At 38.3% G+C, this 24,634-nt stretch overlaps 1 protein-coding gene and 1 long non-coding RNA gene across 5 annotated transcripts; one reads left to right on the forward strand and one right to left on the reverse strand.

Moving 5' to 3' along the window:
- Positions 1-263: 263 nt before the first annotated feature.
- XPA (XPA, DNA damage recognition and repair factor) lies at positions 264-6,774 on the reverse strand. Of its 3 annotated transcripts, none has more exons than XM_072404459.1 (7): positions 6,709-6,774; positions 4,711-4,890; positions 3,523-3,633; positions 2,446-2,551; positions 1,340-1,505; positions 1,020-1,137; positions 264-465 (listed from the first exon to the last, which is right to left on the reverse strand). In XM_072404459.1, exons 2-7 carry the CDS (start codon positions 4,856-4,858, stop codon positions 317-319), a joined length of 798 nt encoding a protein of 265 aa, XP_072260560.1. In that variant the 5' UTR covers positions 4,859-4,890; positions 6,709-6,774; the 3' UTR covers positions 264-316. The 3 variants fall into 3 exon arrangements, with proteins under 3 accessions (XP_072260560.1, XP_072260561.1, XP_072260562.1); XM_072404460.1 differs by lacking the exon at positions 6,709-6,774 and adding an exon at positions 6,608-6,703; XM_072404461.1 differs by lacking the exon at positions 6,709-6,774 and adding an exon at positions 6,152-6,595.
- Positions 6,775-6,800: 26 nt separating this feature from the next.
- On the forward strand, positions 6,801-20,457 carry LOC140326131 (uncharacterized). Of its 2 annotated transcripts, XR_011919786.1 has the most exons (3): positions 6,801-7,220; positions 15,508-15,541; positions 20,066-20,457. It is a non-coding gene; the product is annotated as an uncharacterized lncRNA (long non-coding RNA). The 2 variants fall into 2 exon arrangements; XR_011919785.1 differs by lacking the exon at positions 6,801-7,220 and having other exon boundaries at positions 13,231-15,541.
- Positions 20,458-24,634: the final 4,177 nt, after the last annotated feature.

A 24,634-nucleotide genomic window follows, 5' to 3' on the forward strand; every position in this document is an offset into this window, starting at 1 on the left:
AAATCGGGCCCATTAGCTCAACGAGGCTAGTATCCTCTTTTTGCATAGGAATAAGGGGGTGTTGAAGCCTAGGAGTTCCTTCCTAAGGGTGATTTAATCTTTACCCAGGACATAGCAGTATAAGGGAGTTGGAGGTATGCCTTTCTGGACACACATTTTTCCTTTCACAACATGTGTCATTAATTTGACCTATGCGATTCACCAGTAGAATCGAATCGTGATATGTTTGCATCATGAAAAATACCTTCACAGAAAAATGTGAATGCACTTAAAAAATTTATTACATTATAAAAAATTATTTTTTCTTCCAAGTGTTTTACATTTTTTCATAATTTAATACATGACCGCACGTTTTGCAAGTCTTTTTGTACATATCTTCTTCAATATGTTCCTCTGGGCCATACTCATGTTGGTGACCAGCAGTGTCTTTTTTCCATAAGCTGCTGCGGACAGCACGGCGTAGTTCTTGGACACAAAATAAAATGTGTAAATACAGTGGTCCAGTCACAATAGTCAAGAAACAGAAAAAGCAGTATAAAAAAAAAGCTCCAGTTTAAAGACAAAGCCCCCCACCTCCTACACACTCGTATTGTTCTACTTCTAAATTGAGGACTCGTTTACCTAAAGTACTGGTAATGAGAAATCAACTGCCATTAAAATTCAGTCAGTTATGAACAACCTGGAAGAACAAATCTGCTACAGCAAGACCTGGAAGGTCTAGGTCTCTGTAAGGAAAATATTAGAGGTCAGAAAATAACTCTTTGTAGAGTGATTTCTCTTTTTAGTGAATCAATCCTTTAAAACACCAGCTAAGCTCTTTATTACTACTGTAGTGTACACAAACTTGTAGAGTTACATATTAAGAAACTGGCAAGTTTGAAATTATATATACGCACGCAAAAGGACTTTAACACATAGATATTTACATCCTCCATAATTCTGCATTCTTTTTTCATTAGCGAGTGTTCTTTCTCCCATAAAATAGGAGTTTATGTACCAACCACAGCTTTGCACTTTACCTTTTACTTTTTTGTCAAACCGCTTTTGTTTCATTTTATTCCGATTGTCTACTCGAGCTTCTTTAGCTTCTTCAAGAGCTTCCTCAGTGTCCCATACTTCTAAGGAACGCTTAACTATCTAAAATTTTAAAGCAGATTTACTGTCAGAGCAAATAAAGAAAAGGAATATTAAACGATTGCACAGCACTGTGGAGAAGTCAGATTATTATCTAAAACCACACCATCTACTAAATGACTTTATTGTAGCTTTACAGAATGAATGTTGACTTTAAATGACAAATATCACAAAGTAACAGCAAACTGTAAAAATGTTTTTATACCTGTAATTTTAGATACAACTTCATATCACCCCATTGAGAATTATGAGGGTTTTTCTTCAAAATAAATTTCAGCACAGGCTCTCGTTTATCAATATCACAGTCTTTTAGCAGATACTCCTTTTTGGCTTCTGTCCTTGTTATAAGCTTGTGCTTTTCTTCTGAATCCCTAAAGAATTATTTTTTAATATAAAAAGATAAAAAAAAATGTTGGCAAATTATATCTAGAAGGAGACAGAATTTAGATGCACAAACTGGCTGGTCTAGACACCTAGGACCTCAAGGTGTAACTGAAGTCATCATATGGGCATATTATAGGGCCCCTTGCCCAGGCTTATCTAACTTCTCACCAATCCACAAATCCAGAAAGATATCGCTTAACAGACACGAGAAGTATATTCCTGCTTTACCCAAACATGCATTTTGCATGCCAATTTATTCCTATTCCAAGTGCCCAGGGCAAACAGAACATGCACAAGCCTGGCTGGAAATGATTTTACAAAGGGCTGTGCAATGTTGTGAGCAATATTTATCAGGATCTGAGACAGGTAATAATATGCATGGGCAGGGGGAACTGGGAGTGGTCGGTGGGGCTACTATACATATGTAATCAGAACATTTGCAATATGAAAAAAATAAAATAGGTAAGTAGACGTTACTTTCTGAAAAACACTAATTCATTTTAGAATTACAATGATATGCAGATTCTGATTATATATTTTTTCATTCTCATGGCACTCCCATCAATCAGTGAGACTATCAGATTAAAAGACCGATAGGTGGCAAGGCAATGTAAATGTAAAGGTCTATCTTTGAGTCCACTGCGTGTTGTGACATACAATGTTTGGCGAAGATAACCTCCCCATATTTTTAACATTGTAGAATATAAACTGAGTTGTTTGTAAATTTATTTTTAGGGGCTTTATTCTAAATGGAGTTCATACAAATACAGTGTATGCCATAACTTTATTTTACATGCTGAAATATGGAAGTATGTACATGATTTAAAAAAAAATAAGACAGAAAATTAATCATGATTGCTTCATTTCAGCCTTTGGAAAAAGAATTCCAGAAATCAAAATACTAGGATGAAAAACAAGATCAATTACCTGCATGCATCACATACAGCCAAGTCAAAATGATTGCTCAAGTAAGAATCCATAAAATCTTTGCCGCACTCCTCACAAATTAAATAATCAAATTCCAGCACAGGACCTGCAATGTGACAAAGTATTCTGTTTTGGTGATAGTAAATTAATTTATGTTAGACTGTGAAAGCAATCAAATGATCTGCTTACAATTCAGGCTGGCAATGTGCACGTTTTGGTTAGGGAACCTAAAGGCTGAGGATACTTGTATATCTTGCCATGGACCTGATTACTACAGTATAATAAAAAATGGAATTAGGTTTACAAATCTTCATATTTCAATAGTCCTCACATTCACTTCCAAAGACTGAACAATCAAGGGTTTTAAAGCTAAAATTCATTTTATTATAAACAGTTCTCTTGCTTACCACCAATGTCATCACAAGTTAATGCTGAAATGTAGCATAAAAGTAACACTTTATAAGGTTACTAACTAACTGAACATTAAAATGTGGCCCTATAGGGTTCCTAAGTTATGGAAAAAGCCTGCTGCAAATGAGATTTCTTTAAATTGGAACGCCACACAAATAGATAAAAAATACATAGTCAATAATATTAATAATCGCCTATATCCAGTCCAAGGCTCAGTCCTTGGTCCACTTTTCTTCTCCATCAAGACAAGTCGTATTTTCAGAACCAAGTAAGCAATGGCAACTTACTTAATTTTTCTGTGAATGATCCATTTTATATTCTGACCTTGGATACTTGTCCAGCTATTAACTATATGGTTCAAGGGTAACCCACAGAATCAAGCTATTAACCTAGATTGCCCTCACCCTATTTTTTTTTCTTAATTGGGCAGGACTCTGTTTCATCTCTTTCCTCCTTCAAGCTATGTGATTGGTCAACACCCTCCTCCCTAACATAGCTTGATATTGTTGTATAATGACTTGCTAATCGTCACATACCCTCTGATTGTGTTCTATAGCACTGTATTATGTGGGTTACCCTTGAACCATATAGCTTTATGTATACGTAATTTGTATCATTGTAATTCCTAGCACTATATAAATCAATAATAATAAATAGAAGTTTTACCTGGTTGATGAACCACATTTTCTACTGGCTTTTCTTCAGTTTGCTCTTCTTCTATAAAGAATCCTCCACCCGAATCAACAATCCTTGAAGGAGGCTTCACAGTTGACATTCCTGTGTAAGAATTGTTTTAACAGTTAAGATGTTTGTAAACAATAAGACATTTTGTAAGTTTCTAGCTATAATAATTTAAAATGATTAAAGCGTACCTAAACTCAGAATTTTTACTTTTCATAAAAGGGTTTAAAAAAATAAATAAATAAAAGGGTGCAGCACCGCCCCTTTTATTCTAGATCACCTAGGCAATCAAGTAGGCAATCAAGATTATTGGGAGTGCAGAGCCTCCCGGGATACCTACTTCACGCATCCCAGGAGGCTCTTGGCTGCTCCTTCTGCGCATGCCCAAGCATCTTGGGCATGCGCAGAAGGAGCACTTTCATCAATAGAAAAATATTGCTGATCTCACTGCTCTCTCTCATTGCTGATGCATGCAATTTTTCCCCCAATCTTCGTCACCTGATCTCCCACCTGCACAGTACGAGATCGGGTGACGCAGGAAGAAGAGAGAAGATGTCGGAGCCTGGGGCTCACTCTGCGCCAGGCCGAAGACAGATACCAGGACGATGCAGGACCCGATGGAAGAAACTTCCCGTCAGATGGACGGATTTGCGGGATTGAAGGTAATTGTGTGTTTTTTTTGTTTTGGATTTACTTCTGCTTTAAAGGGTCAGTTTTACCAAAAGTTATACTGCATTATAAGTGTATTTTGAGTTGAGTCACCTACTGGATTTTAATACATGTTTAGGACATTAGCAATGAGATATACCTGCTTTAGGGGCTGATTCTATGATCCATGTTATCTATCATAGTGCATTAGAACTGCAGTTTTCAAAATATAAATGAAAAATGTAAGTAAAAATGATATCAAGAAGAGTGAACCATCAGTAATGAGTGCATAAAGTGTGTAGGGCAGAGAATTTGAGCATAGAGATGACCACTTCTGAGACATAAGAGCTCATGTAACTCTTTAGTATCTGTCATTATTGATTATCTAATTTATCTGACTTTTTGAAGCACTTTTTTTTCACCATTTTCTGAATCTTCGTGTAGCTCTAGAAAGACATGGTCATGGCAAGCTAACAAATACGCTATGATGGGAGCACATAAACATTACTGTCATGGTGTAATCACCTTCACCAGTTGGGTAAGGCCTGCAGGCTAGCCGAGCTTGTCTTAACATCAGTGCCCTTTGTCTATTACGCTCTATTTTAGCTCGGACAGCTGCTGGAAGTATCTTCTCTTCCTCCTGTTGAGGTTCTGTGACTTCCTCAGAGGCCATCTCTGCTTTTCTATATTCTGTGTACAGTGAATCTGCAAGGTAAAATAGTTATTCACCACTGACATTGAAAACAAACACATATAATAACTTATTTATTATATATACTTGTCTATAAATTGTAAGTGAATGAAGCCACTGTATAGATGGAAGTGTGTCCAAGATTACCATATAAATAGAAAATGCCTGAAAGAAAAAAAAACTAATGCAGCCTCTACTTTAAGGACTGGTAATCAGTTTTTGTGTTGAAAGCAGTGCTGGTTCTGAAGCACACATTGACCTGTAATATACTTCTGTGTAATATTCTCCCCAACTAACACTGATCCAAGAAGCAGAACATGCACACCTCTCAGCACCACATATACACCTCATTTGTAACAAGGCACAGCTATCATGACAAGTTCACTTTACAGGGCCTGGGGACAACCATCATATTTCTCTGAATTCCTTTATTTGTTCTTGTTGTGTATGTGGGTCAGGAAGCAAAGCCAATTCTTAGCAATGGGATGGGGATGGCTGGGAATCAATTTAAAGCGTACCTAAACTCAGAGTTTTTACTTTACATAAAAGGGTAGACAAACCTTTTGTTTAAAGTAAAATTTTGTTTGTTGGTGTTTTTTTTAAGTGCAACACCGACCCCTTAATTCTCGATCACCTAGGCCAGGGGTCTGCAAACTACGGCCTAGCCGGTAATTTGTTCTGGCCTAACACCCCCTGGCCAATTTGGCCTAATGCCGGCAAGCAACCCGCGGCAGAGCCAGAGCCTCTGTGTGGTGGCTCCCTTCCCTATTTACCATGGCCGTCATTAACACTAATGCCGCCGGGGTATATAGAGAACATGCGTGCAGAGGAGAGGGATTTCCTTTCAGGGGTGTTCCCTCTCTTCTGTATGCATTGCAGAGGAGAGAGATTTCCCTTCAGGGGGTGTTCTTGGTGTGGGCAGAGCCATTAGGGCGGGACTCAGGGGAGCCTAATGTGCTCCTGCCTATCCTTGAAATGGCCTAGTGGCCAAAAAAAGATTGCTGACCTCTGGCCTAGGCATTAGGGAATGAATGGGAGCGTAAACCCTCCCGGGATACCTACGCCACGCATCCCAGGAGGCTCTTGGCTGCTCCTTCTGCGCATGCCTGAGCATCTTGGGCATGCGCAGAAGGAGCCCTTTCATCAATAGGGAAAAAAATTGCCGATCACACGCATGCGCAGTGTGAGATCAGGTGAAGTAGGAAGAACATGGAAGAAGACAAGAGAAGATGGCGGTGTCTGTCGCTAACTCTGTGCCGGGCTGAAGACAGATACCGGGATGACGCGGGACCTGATAGAAGAAACCTCCCAACGGATCGACTGCTCTGCTGGATAGAAGGTGTGATTTTATTGTTTTGGATTTATTTACACTTTAAGGTAGCAGTAACAGTAATATATCTGCTTCTATATCAATATCCTTACATGCTCTCTGTAGTAATAATAATACACATAATATAGTTATGTTGTAACAGCTCTTTAATGCCACAAAATTCAATGCTTTACAAACAAGTTTATATCATAATATCTATATATATATATATCTTACTGCCTATTACCAACACTTTTATGTCAAGAGAAATCATTACAGCATATAAATAAACAATGATAACAATTACATAGAGCTCCCAGTATTGTCACTCCTACTGTGAGGGATCTTTAAACAGTATAAGCAGCCACATTCCCTGCCATGACTGCTCAGTGTAACACCTTTATCCATCCCTTCCCATTTACCAGCATCATCATCATCCGACCTGACACACAAGGAGAGCTGAAACTTCCCAGGGCCGGACAGAACCAGGAGCCCCCGTGTAGTGTAACCATAGAAAACCTACCACACTCTCCAGCTGCTTCTTACACAACCACCGCTAACCCGGATGTTGTGATCACATCCACTTCCGTGTTACATTCCGCATGCCTCTCCCACTTGTCAAATGGAACGCACAGTACTTCCGGTATGTGACACGAAACCTATAATGTATTCGGTGTATTGACAGCTGGTGTCACTATGCCCCTTGTGGCTGTGTACGGAATTACATGCAGGATTCAGCGCCTGAGGGACTTATTGCTGGGCCCAAGCAATGTCACTGGGGAATGTTTTACTATATTCCTTCTATAGGACTGTCCTTCTATGGGACACTGAGCTGTAATAAGCTATTACTAAAGTCACTACAGGGCTACTTTTAGAAAAATAGTAAATTACCGCCCCCCCACCATCGAGCACTGTGGTTCCTCCCGTCAGCTGCACGTGCTGTATTGAATTACAAACTATCAGGAGAAACCACAGGAGTCAAGTGGGGGGGTGTACACATCTCAGTCGAGATGTGACGAAGACCCTACAGTGACAGTGAGTCATTTTAAAAAAAGTATTTTGAGTATATTTTATACACCTGCATTGCTGGCAAAGTACATATTTACAATAAAGCAAATAGGAGGCAGTTTTGTATATAGTTTCTTTTTTAATTATGGTCAGCTCTAACAAATGCAATTATAAAAATGTGTTTCTGATGATAAATATGAATTATTGTGTTAGTGTTTTATAATATTCTATTCAACCAGGAGGGGGCGCTCTTGGTTGTTTTGCACAATATCGTTATCGACATCAATACATCAATGCTCCATGCAAGTCAGCAAAGAAAGTCTGGACTGAGAGAGCTCCTGCTGTGGTTTTGTATATGTATTGTATAGTATGAAAAGTTTGTATATGTTTAATTAAAGCAAAAAAAAAAATGTAAAACATAAGTTTAGGAACATATACATTTAAAACAATACTGAAGCATACGGCTCGGCAATGGTTGCCTCATACAACCTAACACTACACTAATGTCACGCTGCGCCTCCCTTGTGTTTCCATCTCCAGTACAGTTCCATTATTTCTACGCAAATCGCACACCATAATCTTTGCAATCATTTTATCATATATAAATCCTTTTCGTTATCCTAGTGCATACTATTGTGATCCCAGCAAAACATACAAATGGTGGAATGCCTTATTCACTCGCTTGTCTAGCAAGTATATTTGTGTTAGAATACCTAAACACACATAAAATACATCGAGTGCCTATAAATGCCTGTGAAAATGAAGGTTTCTAGAAGTTCGAAGCCTGTTTAGCAAAAATCAGGGCTGAAGATTATTCTATTGCTATGTAACTGACACACAAGGTGGTTTGGAAACACCTTGAAAACTAAAAGTAATATCAGAACTGTAATTTTTATGCTAAATATAAGCACAGGCACCAACCACTAGCCCCACCAGCCATGTGACTGGTGAAAACGCATAAAACTGCAGTTGTGGGATGTTTCAATAAAACAATGAGGTGGCCATCAGCCTACCAGTTATTTGCACAGCAAGCTAATCCAGACAGGTATAATACACTGCAAAACTTGGTGACCCCTGCAGTGTTCTCCCCTGAAAAGTTTTGAAGCCAAATGGGAAGACGCTGTAAGTTGGTGGCAGCCCTTGTATTGTGACCCAACTTTTCAGCTGGGTGGTAACTGAAAAGTGCCAGGTGGTGCGCCCGGCTAGGACACTGAGCTGTGTATTTCATCTGTCCTTTTTTTTAATAGATGATTGACCCTGTGCAATTCAACATCCGTGCAGTAATGGAATTTTAAAAGCCTAATATATACATTTTATTGAAAATATGGCTGGCTAAAAAATGTATCTTTTAAAGTTAATCATCATCCCCCCTCCCCCTCCATCACCACTATTCATTACACACATGTGGTTACACATTGGTATGAACTAGTCAAATGGGTACTAGTATACATTGCAGCATAATTCTAAGGGGTTATTTGGTTTTTAGCTAAATATTTGCTTTTATATTGTCTTGGAGTTCCACTCTAAGATTCAAGCTGTTAGAATGGAAGAATCCGATCAGGGGCCCTGGGCAACCTAGTGCATATTTTATTAGCAGATATTAATAAATAAGACAGTGCGTGGTAAGTAGACTTTTTACTCTGCAGTTAGTCAGATAAAAAAATGCAACTTACCTGACAATACTCACAATTAATGTGCTGTTTACCACACACGATGTTCTCATATTCTAGGTGATGGCCAGTGTCATTCAGCCCACTTCCTATGAAACAAAGCTTTCATGGACATCACAACTTCTCCTGACCCCACATTAAAATGCTTTAGAAAGTGGGGATGATTTCATAACATCGTAACACTGGTGTCCGAAGAAGCAAAAGACTATCATGAGGTGTCATGTGACCATATAGATCAGCAGTCGCCAACCAGTGGTCCACGAGAAGATTTTGGTGGTCCGCAGCTCTGTCCCCCGTATGGACACAACCCGCCCACTCTCCCATTGCAGGCTAAGACCTGCTTGCTAAACATCCGGGGGGACAGTAGCTCAGGGCTGTGGACACAACTTTTGATGCATCCCAGGATGTTTAGCAAGCAGGTCTAAGCCTGCGATGGGAGAGTGGGCGGATTCTGGCATCATGATGTCTCTCCGGGGAAAGTTTCTTCCCCTTTGAGTGACACAGGGCTCCCTATACATGTTCGATCTGGATTTAGTGGTCTGTGGGGTCAGAAAGGTTGGAGACCACTGATACAGATGACACCTGAAAAAAATTTGAACTTTTAAAACTTAGACTAGCTGGAGATTAACTTTAACTGTTGCAGTATGGAGCACCAGATCTAGAAGAATAACTTTGGGTTTGCTTGGAGTGGCCAGTATCCTGGAAGGCAAGACTAGTAATTTTACTAAATTACATAGAATACAGAGTGATATTTCCCTTTAAGAGACAGGCAACTTTAGGAGAATTCATAGAAAAAGGAGCAAAAGAGTCACAAATGATTCACATAATTCTGTAAATTGGGTAACATATTTTTCTGGTTATTGTTGAATTAAAGATAAAAAAAACACAAAAATAGCAACATTGTATATGATTCCATCACCATCTAAAGTGTATAATAATATTCATATTATTAATATTATTATTATTATTATTAATGATAAATAGGATTTATATAGCTCCAACATATTACGCAGCGCTGTGCATTAAATAGGGGTTGCAAATGACAGACAAATAAAAACAGTGACACAGGAGGAGAGGACCCTGCCCCGAAGAGCTTACAATCTAGTAGGTGGGAAAAGTTACACACAATAGTAGGGGAGATATGTAGTGGTGGGAAGTAGTGAGAGTTTCAAAAGACAGAAGAAGATGAGTAGGCAAGTTTGGAAAAAATGGGTTTTGAGTGCTCTTTTAAATGAGCAGAAAGTAGGAGCAAGCCGAATAGGAAGACGAGGAAGACCATTCCAGAGAGTTGGAGCAGCTCTAGAGAAGTCTTGTATCCGTGCGTGTGATGAGGTTATGCGTGAGGAAGTCATTAGTAGGTCATTGGAGGAGCTGAGAGAGCGGCAGGGGGAGTATTTTTTACCAGGTCAGAAATGTAAGTGGGACAATAACTGTGGAGGGATTTAAAGGCAAAGCACAGGATTCTGGAATCAGGAATTTGATTCTCAGGTGAAATTAAGCCAATGAAGAGAACTACAAAGAGATGCAGCAGAAGAGGAATGGTGGAAAGGATGGATGAGTATGACTGCAGCATTTATATTAGATTGTAGAGGGGAGAGTCGGGTTAGTAGAATACCAGAGAGTAGGAGGTTACAGTAGTCCAGATCAGAGATGATAAGAGCATGTACAAGGAGTTTGGTGGTCTCAGGGGACAGGTAGAGGCAGATTTTGGAGATGTTGCTTAGGTGAAAGTGACAGTTCTGAATATGGGGAGTAAATGAGAGGGCCGAGTCAAAGCTGATGCCAAGTCAACGTGCCAGTGTTAGATATATGTCAGGGGGAGATTTGGAATTTGAGGGGCGGGGGGGAGATGAGTTCTGTTTTATCCAGGTGTGTACAAGGAGTTTGGTGGTCGCTGGGGACAGGTAGGGGGGATAAATTCAAACTGCCTCCCTTGTAATAACATTCAGTCTCTGTGTCTTCCTTGGTTGGGTCTGAGGACATGAACAAACACCATATCTCTGTGGATTTGGTGTTAATCCCATAGAAATTGTCCTAGTTGATGAGTTGATCTAGCAGATGCTTAATCTTCAGGGCCACATGAATATTTCCGTGTCTTGAGAATGTGCATTTCAAAGTTTCTATGATCTTTCTGATATAAATCCAGAAACATGGGCACAATAAATAAACTCTAAATTCTGTGTGAGAATTGTAATATTCACTAATGTAGAAAGGTTGACCTGGGTATTGCCTTCATTTGTTCTCCTGCTGGGTTGAGTCCTCTCACTTTCTTACAGGGATTCATTTTTTAATTGTGAATTGAGAATATACTGTATTTCCAGGAGTGCACTAAACCCCAAAGTATTACAAGAAAAGGATTTTTGGTGGGGTTTTATGTAAATCAATAGTGCTAGGAGAGTTAACTAATACTGTTTGCTTATACTGTTTCAGTAGTGGTTTGATAGAGTTCATTGCTCAAGAATGTCACTGTGCAGCAGGTGTCACTCTTATAGAAAGAATTTGCAGACTAGACTTAGTCCATGAGTGCTGCTTCATATGCAGTGTAAGAGTTACATGGCATAACATTTATCATCATGTCAGTCTTTCATTTATGCCTGTCACTGACAAATACTATAATGAATGCCCTTACAACATCCTCTATTTACTGCGGAGCCTCAGGACTGACATGTCTGCATACCAGCCATCGGTTGCTGAAACGTGGGCTGAAACTATACCTAATTTCATAACTTTGTCCAGTATTTACCACTGGAGAGAAAAAGTTTAATAACTGTCTCATAGGTGGCCGTATCAGAAAATGCTTGTCTATGAAAGATGTGTATAATAATAAAATCAACCAACAATTTGGTAAAAGCCAGTTTATGAAATGCTGTTCCAAAAATGACAGTCATAGACAAAGGACACAGACATGACTTTTACAGCTGTTAAAGTGAAACTTTGCTTTCAAAGAAAAAAAAACTGTGAGCAGAGAGGATTTTATTGCAGTAGAAACATACTAAGTCTGTAGCAAAAACATGGTAACTTCCTGGTAAGAAACTTCTTGTAAATGTGCAATGTGCTATATAAATCCTGTTTATTAATAATAATAATAATAATAATAATAATAATGAGAAATTCATGATTTATTGATGGGATGAATTAAGGTGGACAAAGATACTGAGTTTGGAAAAAAACTGGTTGATAAAGTTGGCACCAGTGAGGGAGTTCCCTGACATCACAAAACTGGAGGGGAGGTAAACATTGCTGATATATGCTTTAAAAGAACCAGAACTACATTAGAAAAGGGGAATAGGTCCATATGTGTAATAGTGGCAATACATTCCATTCTACCACGTTTTTAATATAGGGTCTGGTGCAAGTTTATTCTTCCCCAGTCTATCTTTGTAAAGAAAAAAAGATTGGTTTAGAGCATTTCATATCACTGCTGTTATAACAGCAAAATAAATACAGTATTTTTATTAGTGTCTAATAAGCTGAAGTAACGTACACGTCAGGTGTTTGTCACTGGTAGATGAACAAGTCGTGTACAGGGTCCCCCAACGTCGTTCATTAATCCACCCTGGTGATTTGATGACCAACCGAATAGAAAAGGTCATTAAGCTTTGCTGTGAAGTTTGCCTCTCATTTGTCCTCCCCTATTCATAAAACAGTAGTATTCATTTATACTACTGTCACTGGAAATAATCACGTGATTATTCCCAGCAACAGTAATCTGAGGTCTGTACAGGGCTTTACTAATGCTGCTTTTTCATTCAAAATGAATTGATCAGAACTGGAACCACTGTTTTTACACTTGCAACATTGTCTTTTAAATATAGTTGTAATAAAAGTGATTTGCCTTCATAGCTCAGGTGCCATTATACAATACACTTCACTGTACAACTAAAGCCTTACACCTTTGTATCTCTTTATAGTCAAAGCCCTGCATGCTATGATGTTTGGCTTAAATGGCTTTAAAAACCCTATTGACTGTAAAAACAAAACTTTATTTTATCTTTTCGCTGCACTGCCCTGTGCTTGCCCAAAACCCACCAGCATATGACTTATTCAAACATGTATTGAAGAGAAGAGGAAATAAATATCTGTCCATTTCTGCTAGTAAGTGGCTCAGCACGGTGGGGTTAGCCACTCTGGACTTTGCAGCGCTGGGTCGTAGGTTCAAATCCAAGCCAGGTCACTATCTGCATGGAGTTTGCAGGTTCTCCCCGTATCTGCGTGGGTTTCCTCCCACATCCCAAAAACATGCAGTAAGGTTAATTGGCTTCCCCCTAAATTGACCTTAGACTACAATAATGACATATGACTATAGTAGGGACATTAGATTGTGAGTTCCTTTGAGGGATAGTTAGTGACATGACTTTGTACAGTGCTGTGTAATTTGATGGTACTATATAAATACTGTATAATTATATTAATATTATTGAGTGCATATAATTAGATATAGGGCAGCACGGAGACTCAGAGGTTAGCACTCTGGCTTTTGCAGTGCTAGGTCCCAGGTTTGAAACATTGCAAGGACACTATCTGCATGGATTTTGCAGGTTCTTCCCATGTTTTTGCATGGGTTTCCTCCCACATTCCAAAAACATGAAGTTATATTTATTGGTTTTCCCCCAGAATTGACCGTAAATTGTGTTAAAGACATATGACTATGGTAGGGACATTAAATTGTGAGCCTCTTTGAGGGACAGGTAGTGACATGACTATGGACTTTGTACAGCACTGCATAATATGTCAGCGTTATATTAAAAATATTATTAATGTGGTGAGAATGGACGGTGCCAGTGCAATGTTTCCTGACTTATTATCTATTTCATAAGTCCATTTTGGAATTTAATTAAATTCTACTCAAAGTGACACAAAAACTTAATCAAACCTGTGTACACTTAGCCGAACTTCACTAAGATTGTAAGCATGGCTTGAAAACTCCAGTGAGGATTTTTCTTTAGAAGGACAAGGTATTTAAGTCTGGCAGGGTCCCCTGATGAGTCAAAGAGGAAGATAAAGATTGACGTGTAGATTAGGTAGTCGGTTGATTCCAGCCAGGAAGGAAGCATAGTCCTGGGTTGGATCTGCTCCAGGTGAAGATTGTGAATGTTTTACCTTAGGCAACTCTGCTCGCTGTACCCTGTTCCTGGGGGACCACAGTTGCACTATTGAAACTGTTTAAAATGCTGCATCTATTTACAAGTTCAATAAACTAGAAACCTATATGTTCTTGAATTGCATCAGGAAGATTTCCTATAACAGCAATCTATTCTGAACAATTGTTTTTAGGAATTAGCTAAACACAAATTTCTGCATAGTACCGGTGTAAAAGACAGAGGAAATTGTCACCAATGTATATGGATGTAGGGTGCAACTAGTATTGGATTTGCAAAACTTACCTCCCTGGTAGACTGGAGGTGGCCAAACCCCTCTTGAGTTCACTTGTTGTAGATGGTTACCTGATGATGCATTCTAGACATGAAGAGTTCAGTGGAGCCCATGGTATATGGGTGCCTTGGTGGCCACCTCCTGGAAGTACGGTAGAGATGAGTACTGACAATTCAAGAGTTGGAGACAATAGTCTAACAAGCTTACTGGTATAAATTTTAGAAAACTTGACTTGAGATGGGGGAATCTAGAAGTGCTATTGAGGTGGAAAAACATGATAGAATGCCTGAGCTTAGATTTTATTATTAAATTATTTATTTTGGTGATACCTAAAGTAAATCAAAAAAAGAGAATAGAGTGAGGTAGGGGTAAAACCATTGTTGGGTTTGTACTGTTTTCTATGCCACACACATTCTGTCCCAGCTCTGTGTCAGGGCATGACAGTGTGTTATTAAGTATGAAGGGAAGGGAATAGGGCACATACATCACAATAAAAATGCTAGTTTAGAATTTTCTGTTGATCTATTGGAATTTATACTTTCTTACATATTCAGATCACAAAAGTAAAAGAGAAAATGCAAAAGTCCTCAACAGCATATTAGGAAAATTTGGCAAAATGTTAGGGGTCAGCATGATATTCACACATTTTTTAAGACTTTAGTGTGCCCCTTTAAAGACAAGAATACATTCCTGACCTATACCATGTAGAACCAAGATTATGCAATGTCTCTTATAAAAATTGTGCATAATAGTATTTTTTGATGATCATAAGAACGCTCCCTGTTAAAAATTGGGGAAATCATCTGCTTATGTGATAACCCTGACAGTGCATAGCCAAAGCATGCTTGTGTGGGTAATATGACAAGACAATGGATTAGTCAGACAGTTATGGATAAGGGAAAAATTCTTCCCATAATCCTACTTGACAAGCCTGGAGAAGAGTAAAAGGGTCATAAAAATAAGATGTCATGTTTTAGATCATATAGCATTGGGCAAGTGAATTAGTTCTTTATTTCCAGGTGTGGGACCATAACTTTCCCTCAGGGCTTGTTTTAAAATGAATCTAAATATGTTCAATAATCCCACAAATATTCCTCAAATCTGTAAAGACGTAAAAGGTGTCACATAATAAACAGACAGTGTATTTCCTCCATAACACGTGCACTGTAAGGTTTCATTTTATGGGGTTACAGAGGTACAGTTACACGCTATCTGTGGTATCTAATATCTTTTTCCTAATTTTTATTCTCTTTTTTCTTTTTCTTTTTCAGAAGGGTGTGTATGTATTTAAATGCCATCCATCAGGTAAGCTTTATGAAAAAAAGTTTTGTCTGAGAATGAAGTCTTATTTTTTAAGCTTGGCTGTATTTCAGCATACTCATGCCGCTCATATCATCTTAAGGAAACTTTAGTTTCCTATGGACTATATTTTAGGACCATAGGAGTTACTTCTTTGATGCATATTGATATTAAAGTCAATTGTATGTATATCCTGTTGCATAATGATTTTTAAAAGTTAGGAGATTGCTTTGGAATTGGACAAAATGGAAGACAATGCAGATTATTCACAGAGCTGTATCTGCCATGGTCTTGGTACGTGCATAGCAATTTTATATATTACATCCAATGTAAAAAGAAGAAGCATTTTTTTATTTACTGACGTAATTTTGCAGATAATATTATTATTAAACAGGATTTATATAGCGCCAACATATTACACAGCGCTGTACATTAAATAGGGGTTGCAAATGATAGACGAATACAGACAGTGGCACATGAGGAGAGGACCCTGCCCCGAAGAGCTAACAATCTAGTAGGTGGGGGAATTAACACACAATAGCAGGGGAGACATGTAGTGGTGGGAGGTAGTAATGGTTTCAAATACCAGAAGAAAATGGGTAGGCAAGTTTGAAAAAAATGGGTTTTGAGTTCTCTTTTAAAGAGCAGAAAGTATGAGCAAACCGAATAGGACAAGGAAGACTATTCCAGAGAGTTGGGGGAGCTCCAGAAAAGTCTTGGAGCTGTGCGTGTGATGAGGTTGAGTGAGGAAGTCATTAGTAGGTCATCGGAGGAGCGAAGAGAGCGGCTGGGGGAGTATTTTTTTTACCAAGTCAGAAATGTAAGTGGGACAATAACTGCGTAGGGATTTGAAGGCAAAGCACAGGAGCTTGAATTTGATTCTAAGGTGAAATGGAAGCCAGTGAAGAGAACTACAAAGAGATGCAGCGGAAGAGGAGCGGTGGGAAGGATAGATGGTTCTGGCTGCAGCGTTCATAATAGATTGTAGAGGAGAGAGTCGGGTTAGTGAAATACCAGAGAGAAGGATGTTACAGTAGTCCAGACGAGAGATGATAACAGTGTGTTGTCTCTGGGGACAGGTAGTGGAAGATTTTGGAGATGTTGCGTAGATGAAAGTGACAGGACCTAGAAGTGTTCTGAATATGGGGGGTAAATAAGAGGGCAGAATCAAAGGTGACACCAAAACAACGTGCCAGTGTTAGATATATGTCAAGGGGAAATTTGGAATTGGGAGGGGGGGAGATGATGAGTTCTGTATTAATGCAGGTTGGATTTCAGAAATCGGTCATCCATGATGAGATGGCTGACAGGCAGCATGAGACCTTATCCAGGACTGAGGGAGACAGGTCAGGGGTGGACAGATAGATTTCAGAGTCATCAGCATACATATGGTACTGTAAGCCAAAGGAGGTTTTGAGACTTCCGGTCCAAGGACTGACCCTTGGGGAACACCAACAGGGAGGAGAGTGGGCAATGAGGAATTACCATAGAAAGAAACTTGAAAGGAGCAGTCAGACAGATAAGAAGCAAACCAAGAGAGAGCAGTGTCACAGATACCAATGGAGTGCATGATTTGTATTAAAGGGGGTGATCAACAGTGTCAAACCCAGAGGAAAGATCAAGGAGAAGGAGCAGGGAAAAGTTGCCTTGAGACTTAGCTCTGATGAGGTCATTGGCCAATTTAGTAAGGGCTGTTTCAGTGGAATGGGCAGCTCGAAAACCAGACTGGAGAGGGTCAAGGAGAGAGTTGGAGTTCAGGAAATCAGTATAGCAAATGCCGATTCTATTTATAATTAATAGAAGCTAGGCCATTGCTTACTATTTTGTTTTAAAAACATAAAAATATGCACATTCACTGCAGAAACATTTAATAATTTATTATTGAATTTAAACAGTATACTGGAGCACTGACACCAGGAGCATGCTCTGGATTAGTTAAATGTGCTCCAAAAATACAAGGGAAAAACATGGTAAAGTGCAGTGCTATTTGTGAAAGTGGTCACATCAAGATAAGCTTTCTCTATATATACTGTGCATTGTGTATTTTAATGTTCATCCCCTTACCGATTTGATTAGGACCAAATTTTACAGTTGCATTGTATATTTCTAAATGAATAGATGATACATTTCTAGATCAGCTAAACATTTTTTTTATAATAATATAGTAGAATCCCACTTTAATGAGGTCATGACTGCTGAATAAAATAGTTGAGTGCTTTCTATTTTAAATTTAGCTTGTTATACATGGTTAGACCATCTTGCTGTTTTTTTAGTTTTCCTGTGTTCAATATATTCATATGCAAGATTTTAGATGCCCGTCCTCTAGATGTCTCATATATTGTTGTACCTAATGGGACAACCTGAAGGTAAGCTTGTTTTGTCCACTGCATGTTTAAATCGTGATATAAATCAATTCTATAGATTAAATTGGGACCACACATTTTTCGGAGGTGTGCCCCCCACATACAGTTCCTCTGTTTTATTGTGTATATACGTCTCCTTTGCTAGCTAACAAGGGTTCAGCATTAGCAAGGGTTATGACTGAGGTTTAGTACTTTTTTATTGTTGCCTATAGCCACATTGAAAGTGGTGATTCCATAGAAAATAATGGTGATGAGTGTGTTTTTAGCACCCTGAGTGCCACTTTTTGCTCTATCCGCCTATGTAAAAAGGTGCAACCTCAACTGAAGTAAATGTGACTCCATTTTTGAATGTTAACCAGACACCACTTCTGTATAAATGTGCCCGACAGTATATTAGTAACACTTCTTTTACTATGTAATCAGTTAAAAAGATGGAGAAATTCACATTGTTTGTCGCTGACAAGAAGCAAGTATGCAAATCAGAATAACTTTACTCCTTTTCTTTATGTGCTGTATACATATAGCCAGCCAGGGAACTAGCATTTGGAGGAAAGCAGTGGCATAGTACAAATGTCTTTAAATACTGATGTATTGAAGACTATTACAAAAGTGGCTCTTTTCTGTTACAGTATGGCTCTATAGTAATAATAAAATCAAATAGCATAGCATTTCAACCTGTATGTTTCTGCCCAATTTCAATGTCCTAAGACTTGTTTCCCACTGAAAGGCTGGTACAAACTTTGCACCTGCATGTGGATGTGTCATATGTCACACTTCCTTACAATTATTCTCTTAGCTTGTCTTTCTTCATCATTTATCATACAGATCATTGTTTGCTGTGGACAGTGAAAGAATGGTAATTAAGGTGATGGCTGGGTTGTTGAAAGTCCTGTCTTGAGCCTGAATAGAAGTAGCTAGGTGGTACATGTAGTATTACCATGCAGTTATAATGGTTTCATATGTATAGATTCTTGTTTTCATGTATTGAAACAGTTCAAGCTGAACATAGGTGTACCTGTGAATGTTTCCCTATTTTCCCACATTTATCTGAAATTAACTGGAGTGCAGCAGAATTACCAAAGTGATCTTTCAAATAATTAAGAAGGGATGCAAACCACTTTTAAAGCTGAACTGTATAAAATAGGATGTGGACCAAATTTTTTAAACTGAACTACAGGAAAAAAAAAACTTTTCTAGCAGACTACCTGCAAACTGCAAGGACAATACTACAGGTTCAGCATTATATATTTTTTTTATTACATAAAATGTAACAAAATGGTACATTTAAAAGAAATACATGACCAGAACACCACAGATCTTTGTTGTAAAGTGAACAAAATGAACTTTAACAAAGATTCACTATGTAATGGTGACATATTTCCTCTGTCCTTTATATCAGTTACAAATCAGCATTAGCTACAGCACCCTTCAACTTCAGGCACATTTACAGTGAGGGAAGAATTATGATAATTTTGTCACATTTCCATGACAGATTTGCAAACTTTTGCACAATAACATATCCAGCTACTGTGACTTTATTTATAAACGTCTTTCACTGTGTTAATACCATAACAAATAAAATGGTCAGTATCTATCTCTATTCCATGTTATGACAACTCAAATAGAAACAATCACACTAGTTGTAGTCATCTTGTTTATTTGTAATTTGCATTTTTTTTAATAAACATATCATTTAACATTTTTAGTAATCTGTTTAGCTATCCAATGGTTTTAGCTATCCAAAGGCAAATTAAAACTATTGTACAGCTTGTTTTTATTATTGTGATTTAATATGTTATAATGTAGGTTGTAAGCTCTTCGGGTCAGGGTCCTCTCCTCCTCCAGTATTACTGTCTTTATCTGTCTGTCATTTGCAACCCCTATTTAATTTACAGCGCTGTGTAATATGTTGGCGCTATATAAATACTGTTTATTATTATTATATTATTATTATTATTAATAATAATATTAATAATAATAATACAAATATTAATATCGCTTTTAGAACCCACCCCCTAACTTTGCCCTCCTTTACTTACCGAGGTTCCCCCACCTATTTTTTTTCTTTTGTGTATGTGTGGGGTATGTGTTATTAGGTGAGGGTGGGCATCACCTATTTTTTTTTTCTACTAATTATTTACTTTTGTTTGCTTTTATGTGTCATTAGGTGTAGTATGGTGGTGACATACATTTAATTCTAATTGATGATATATAAAGAATTTTGATTGGTGATTGAGTGACAACTCTGTGAATGTCCTAGAGTGGCCCAGCCAGGGCCCTGACTTGAACCCTATCGAACACCTCTGGAGAGACCTGAAAATGCTTGTCCACCAACAATCCCCATAAAATCTGACTGAGCTTGAGAGGATTTGCAAAGAAGAATGGCAGAAAATCCACCAATCCAGGTGTGCAAAGCCTGTTGCATCATACCTAAAAATACTCCAGGCTGTAATTGGTGCCAACATGCTTCAAATAAGTACTAGGCAAAGGTTCTCAATATTTATGTAAATGAAATGTTTTATTTTTTTCTTTTTAATAAATTTCATAAATAGACTAAAATTCTTTTTTCACGTTGTCATTATGGGATACTGAGTGAAGGTTCAGGCTGCAACCTAGCTAAATTGAAAAAGTGAAAGAAGTCTGAATACTTTCTGAAGCCTCTGTATATCTATGTATATATCTACATTTGTTTAAAAGCTATTTGCAATGCATATATGATGCCCATCTAACTAACCCTAACATACAACTGAAAATGCAAAATGTATTTAGTAGTAGCCAGCCAAAATAGTGGTGAACTCTTAATATGTCATACAGCTTTTTGCAGTATAATTCTAACATGCCCAGGCAAATGTTACACTTAACAGTTAAATGTTATAATTAAGTTAGAAAAGGTTTACCACTCCCAAAAAATCACGCTGTCATCCTATTAGAATTCACAGTTTAGTGTTTTTTATTGTGATGTGCATGTAAAAGCTGTCCAGGGTAATAGCTTTCCTTGTTAAGCATAATTTGGTGCTTTGCCTTCCCTTTACAGAACACTCTCAATCACCAGAGTGTTATATAGTTTTTTTTAATTGTTGTTTTTTGGTAATCTTGGGACTGACACTGAGTGATCGCAGCTAATGCTGATTGACATACACTAACACAGATGACCCATAAACATAACACGCAGACTTTCACTGACTACTAGCAGTAGAAGAAGTCACACTGTTTAGACAATCTATTTATTGATCACAAGCATACAGAAAAAGAATAAAGGACAAAAATATGAGGACTAATAGCATTCAGAAACCTGGTTCCCAATCTGTGGCACAGTGACCACATGCGGCCTTTTGGCACATACTTTCTCAGAGAATGAAAATGACCTTGCGGAGAGCAATAGTAAATCTGCACAGGCGATTTATATGAAGACTGTAGAGAGAACAAAATGGAAGCATTTTTTTTGTAAAGGTCTGTAATAGCAATATTCTCTAACAGTCTCATTTAATATATCCCTAGTGTCCAAAAGTCCCCATTTTTTACTTTATTCACAGACTTCAACAGCTTTTTGTACCAAAATTTTACACTGGGGAACTATTTTTTGTTGTCTTCAATTTTTAAGATTACTTACACTAGAATAGAATTCTGAAAGTGCAGTTAGTTTTCTTCCATCACATCTGTTTTTTTCTCCACCGCTTATATTATTGCAATTACTGTAGCATGGATTTGTATAGGCTATTCATTTACACGCAAGACAGTGTGGTCAGAAGTTGTGCTCTGCTCTACGTAGTGAATAAGCAAAAAATTTTTTTCTACTTGCACACATATTTCCTTTCTTTCAGATCATGTCTGGCTCTGCTGTTTCTCGTCGTAAGTGACTAAACAACCCTGATTCATTTTGTTATATCTGTGGCAGTTTCACCATTCCAAATCAATTCAGACATTCAGATTCCCAGTCAATTCATACATTCAGATGAAATCCCGGTTTTCGTTACACTACCCTCTCTTGAAGAACATGATTATGGTGATGAACTAGGTGACGACAATGATAAAGAGTTTGAAATTAAAGAGGACTCGAGGAGGATTTGATCAGCATGAGTTGGGTGATTCGGCACGTGATTCGGGACTATTGAAGAAGGCTTCAGAACTTACTTGATAAAGGAACAAAAGTATAATACTTTCGAACCAGAGAAATTGCATTTCTGCAGTACTTTAGAACTGACAGCGGCTTTGTGTATTGCCATAACATACCTGGTTTAATGGAGGATTTGGGAATTCCAATCTATAACTTAATTGAATGGCGATTAGTCATTGATAGCTCAAAGCGGAGCTTAAAGTGTTTCCTCCTTCACAATGGAAATTTATTTGGGTCAGTCCCAATTGGCCATTCAGTTTCACTTTGTGAAGAATATGCAGACATAAAGAGAGTGTGTTGTTGCAATATTACCAACACAATTGGGTCATCTTTGTTCACCTTTAAATGGTATGCTTTCTTCTTCGCAATCAGTCAGCAATGTGGATACACTAAGAATCCCTGTTATCTATGCATGTGGGACAGCAGAGCTCTTTGGAGGCATTGGGTGGAAATAAATTGGCCTCCAAAATCTGCCCTAAAACCAAGTGATCCAAACATTCTACATGAGCCACTTGTTGATAAAAAGATTATCATATTCCCGCCCCTGCACATGAAACTGGGTCTGATGAAGCAGTTTATTAAAGCTTTAACAACTGAAGGAGACTGTTTCAGAAACCTCATTTTGGCATTTCCCAGCCTGCCATTTGAAAAAATAAAGACCATTGTGTTTGATGGTACACAGATTTCGCAGCTTCAAAGATGAACATTTCATGGGGACAATGTCAGAAGTCAAAAAGAATGTTTGGTTATCATTCAAAGCTATTGTCAAGGACTGTCTTGGAAACACACGAGCAAATAATTACACAGAAATTGTCCAGAAACTCTTGGAGAGCTACAAAATGCTTGGTTGCAATATGAGCATCAAGGTGCTTTTTTTGCATAGCCATCTTTCTAACTTCCCGGAAAATCTTGGTGCTGTCAGTGATGAGCTAGGTGAACGATTCCATAAAGATTTGAAGGTAATGGATGTACAGTATCAGGATAGTTGAGATGAACATATGATAGCTGGCTATTGTTGGAGGGGGATTGTCCTAACACTGAACACTCCAGGAAAAGCTATAGGCGTAAATTTTTACCTTAAGTGCTTACCTGTTTAAATATCAAATGTTTTACTGAAAAAAATGTCATAGAGTCAACCATAAAACCTTTGTATGAACAAAAAACATTTAAATAAACAGTACATTTACGTTATTATGTCATTATTTTTTCATTGTATATAAAATTTGTATGTTTTTTGACAAAAATGGAGGGTACCCTGTATCGGAAAAAATGGATAGCAAAAAACTGGGGTCAATTCTGGATTCACCACCCACAAATTAGTAAAAAACAAGGGTAAGATCTAACTCAACAAAAACTGCGTTCCCCAGTGTTATCTGAAAAATATATGTAGCCCTTTGAGAACATCAGATGCTGCAGTCAAAGCCCCTATATTTGTTCTAAATAGATCTACCTTGACATCATATCAAATGAGGAATATTGTGAAAGTTTGAACGCCTAAACTGTTGTAGACCCCGTCTCCTGATACAGAATCTGAAAAAAGATTACCTTAACTATAACCACACTATCTCTGTGTTCCAAGTGACACCCTCTGATCCAACACCAATGGCTGGGCCAATGCAGAGGCACATTCCACAGTCTCTGTGGTACAGGGGTAAGGGCAGCAGGAACCTCTGGCTGTCTATCTGCTGCATTCTGCAGGGTTTGGCAGCCCGGACCTACACATCACACTTGAAAATTGGCTCTCCCTGTGTAGTGAGCTGTACTGCAAGTGTGACAGATAGCCTAGCTTGTATTAGGGTTAAAAAGTGGCTTCAAATACACAGTATACAGTGGAACAGGTGCTAGACTGACAATGGCTCCCAATACGCAGTGTACAGAAAATTAGCTATCAAGTGATGGCAGAGCCTTGCTGATATACCAGTAGGGGAAATGAGAGAACTGCTCTACTAGTGCAATCTGTAGGATTGGGTGAACAAAGCAGAAGCTGTAAGACTGTCTCTCTCTTACTGAAACTCCCCACAGAAACAACAGTCAGGAAAGAGACACTCTTTTGTTGGCATAAAAAGCAAACATGAATGTAATATACTGGTGAAACTACCGATATATCAGCCCAAGCACCTGCTATGGGACCCATCCAGATGGGGTCTGGTCTGTCATTTGTAAACATAGAAGCTGGTAGGGAAATCATAAACTACTTTGTTTCTTTTCTGTATTTACAAATGACAGCAGTGATTAGGGAAAATCCTGTTCAGGTCCTGCACTGAGATGTCTGCACAGGGTGAGCCTGAGTGACATATATACCAGGTACTGTGTAAATAAGTACTTTGTAATTATTCTACACTGACTTTACTGTACTTTCCCATCCCCTATGCTAGTGGTCGCCAATCTTTCCAACCTCACAGACCACTAAATTCACTGAAATCGGACCACAACCCCAAAGTTAAGCTTCTAGATCATCTCCAGCTAGTCTAAGTTTTTCCAATTTTGTCATCTATATCAGTTGTTGCCAACCTTTCTAACCCCAAGGACCACTAAATCCACAGAATCATCTGTCACCCAAAGGCAAAGAAACTTCCTCAAGAGTGACGTCATGATGCCAGAATCTGCCCACTGAGACCTGCT

Source organism: Pyxicephalus adspersus, chromosome 3 (assembly GCF_032062135.1).
Source record: "Pyxicephalus adspersus chromosome 3, UCB_Pads_2.0, whole genome shotgun sequence".
In the NCBI taxonomy this organism is placed as follows: Eukaryota; Metazoa; Chordata; class Amphibia; order Anura; family Pyxicephalidae; genus Pyxicephalus; species Pyxicephalus adspersus.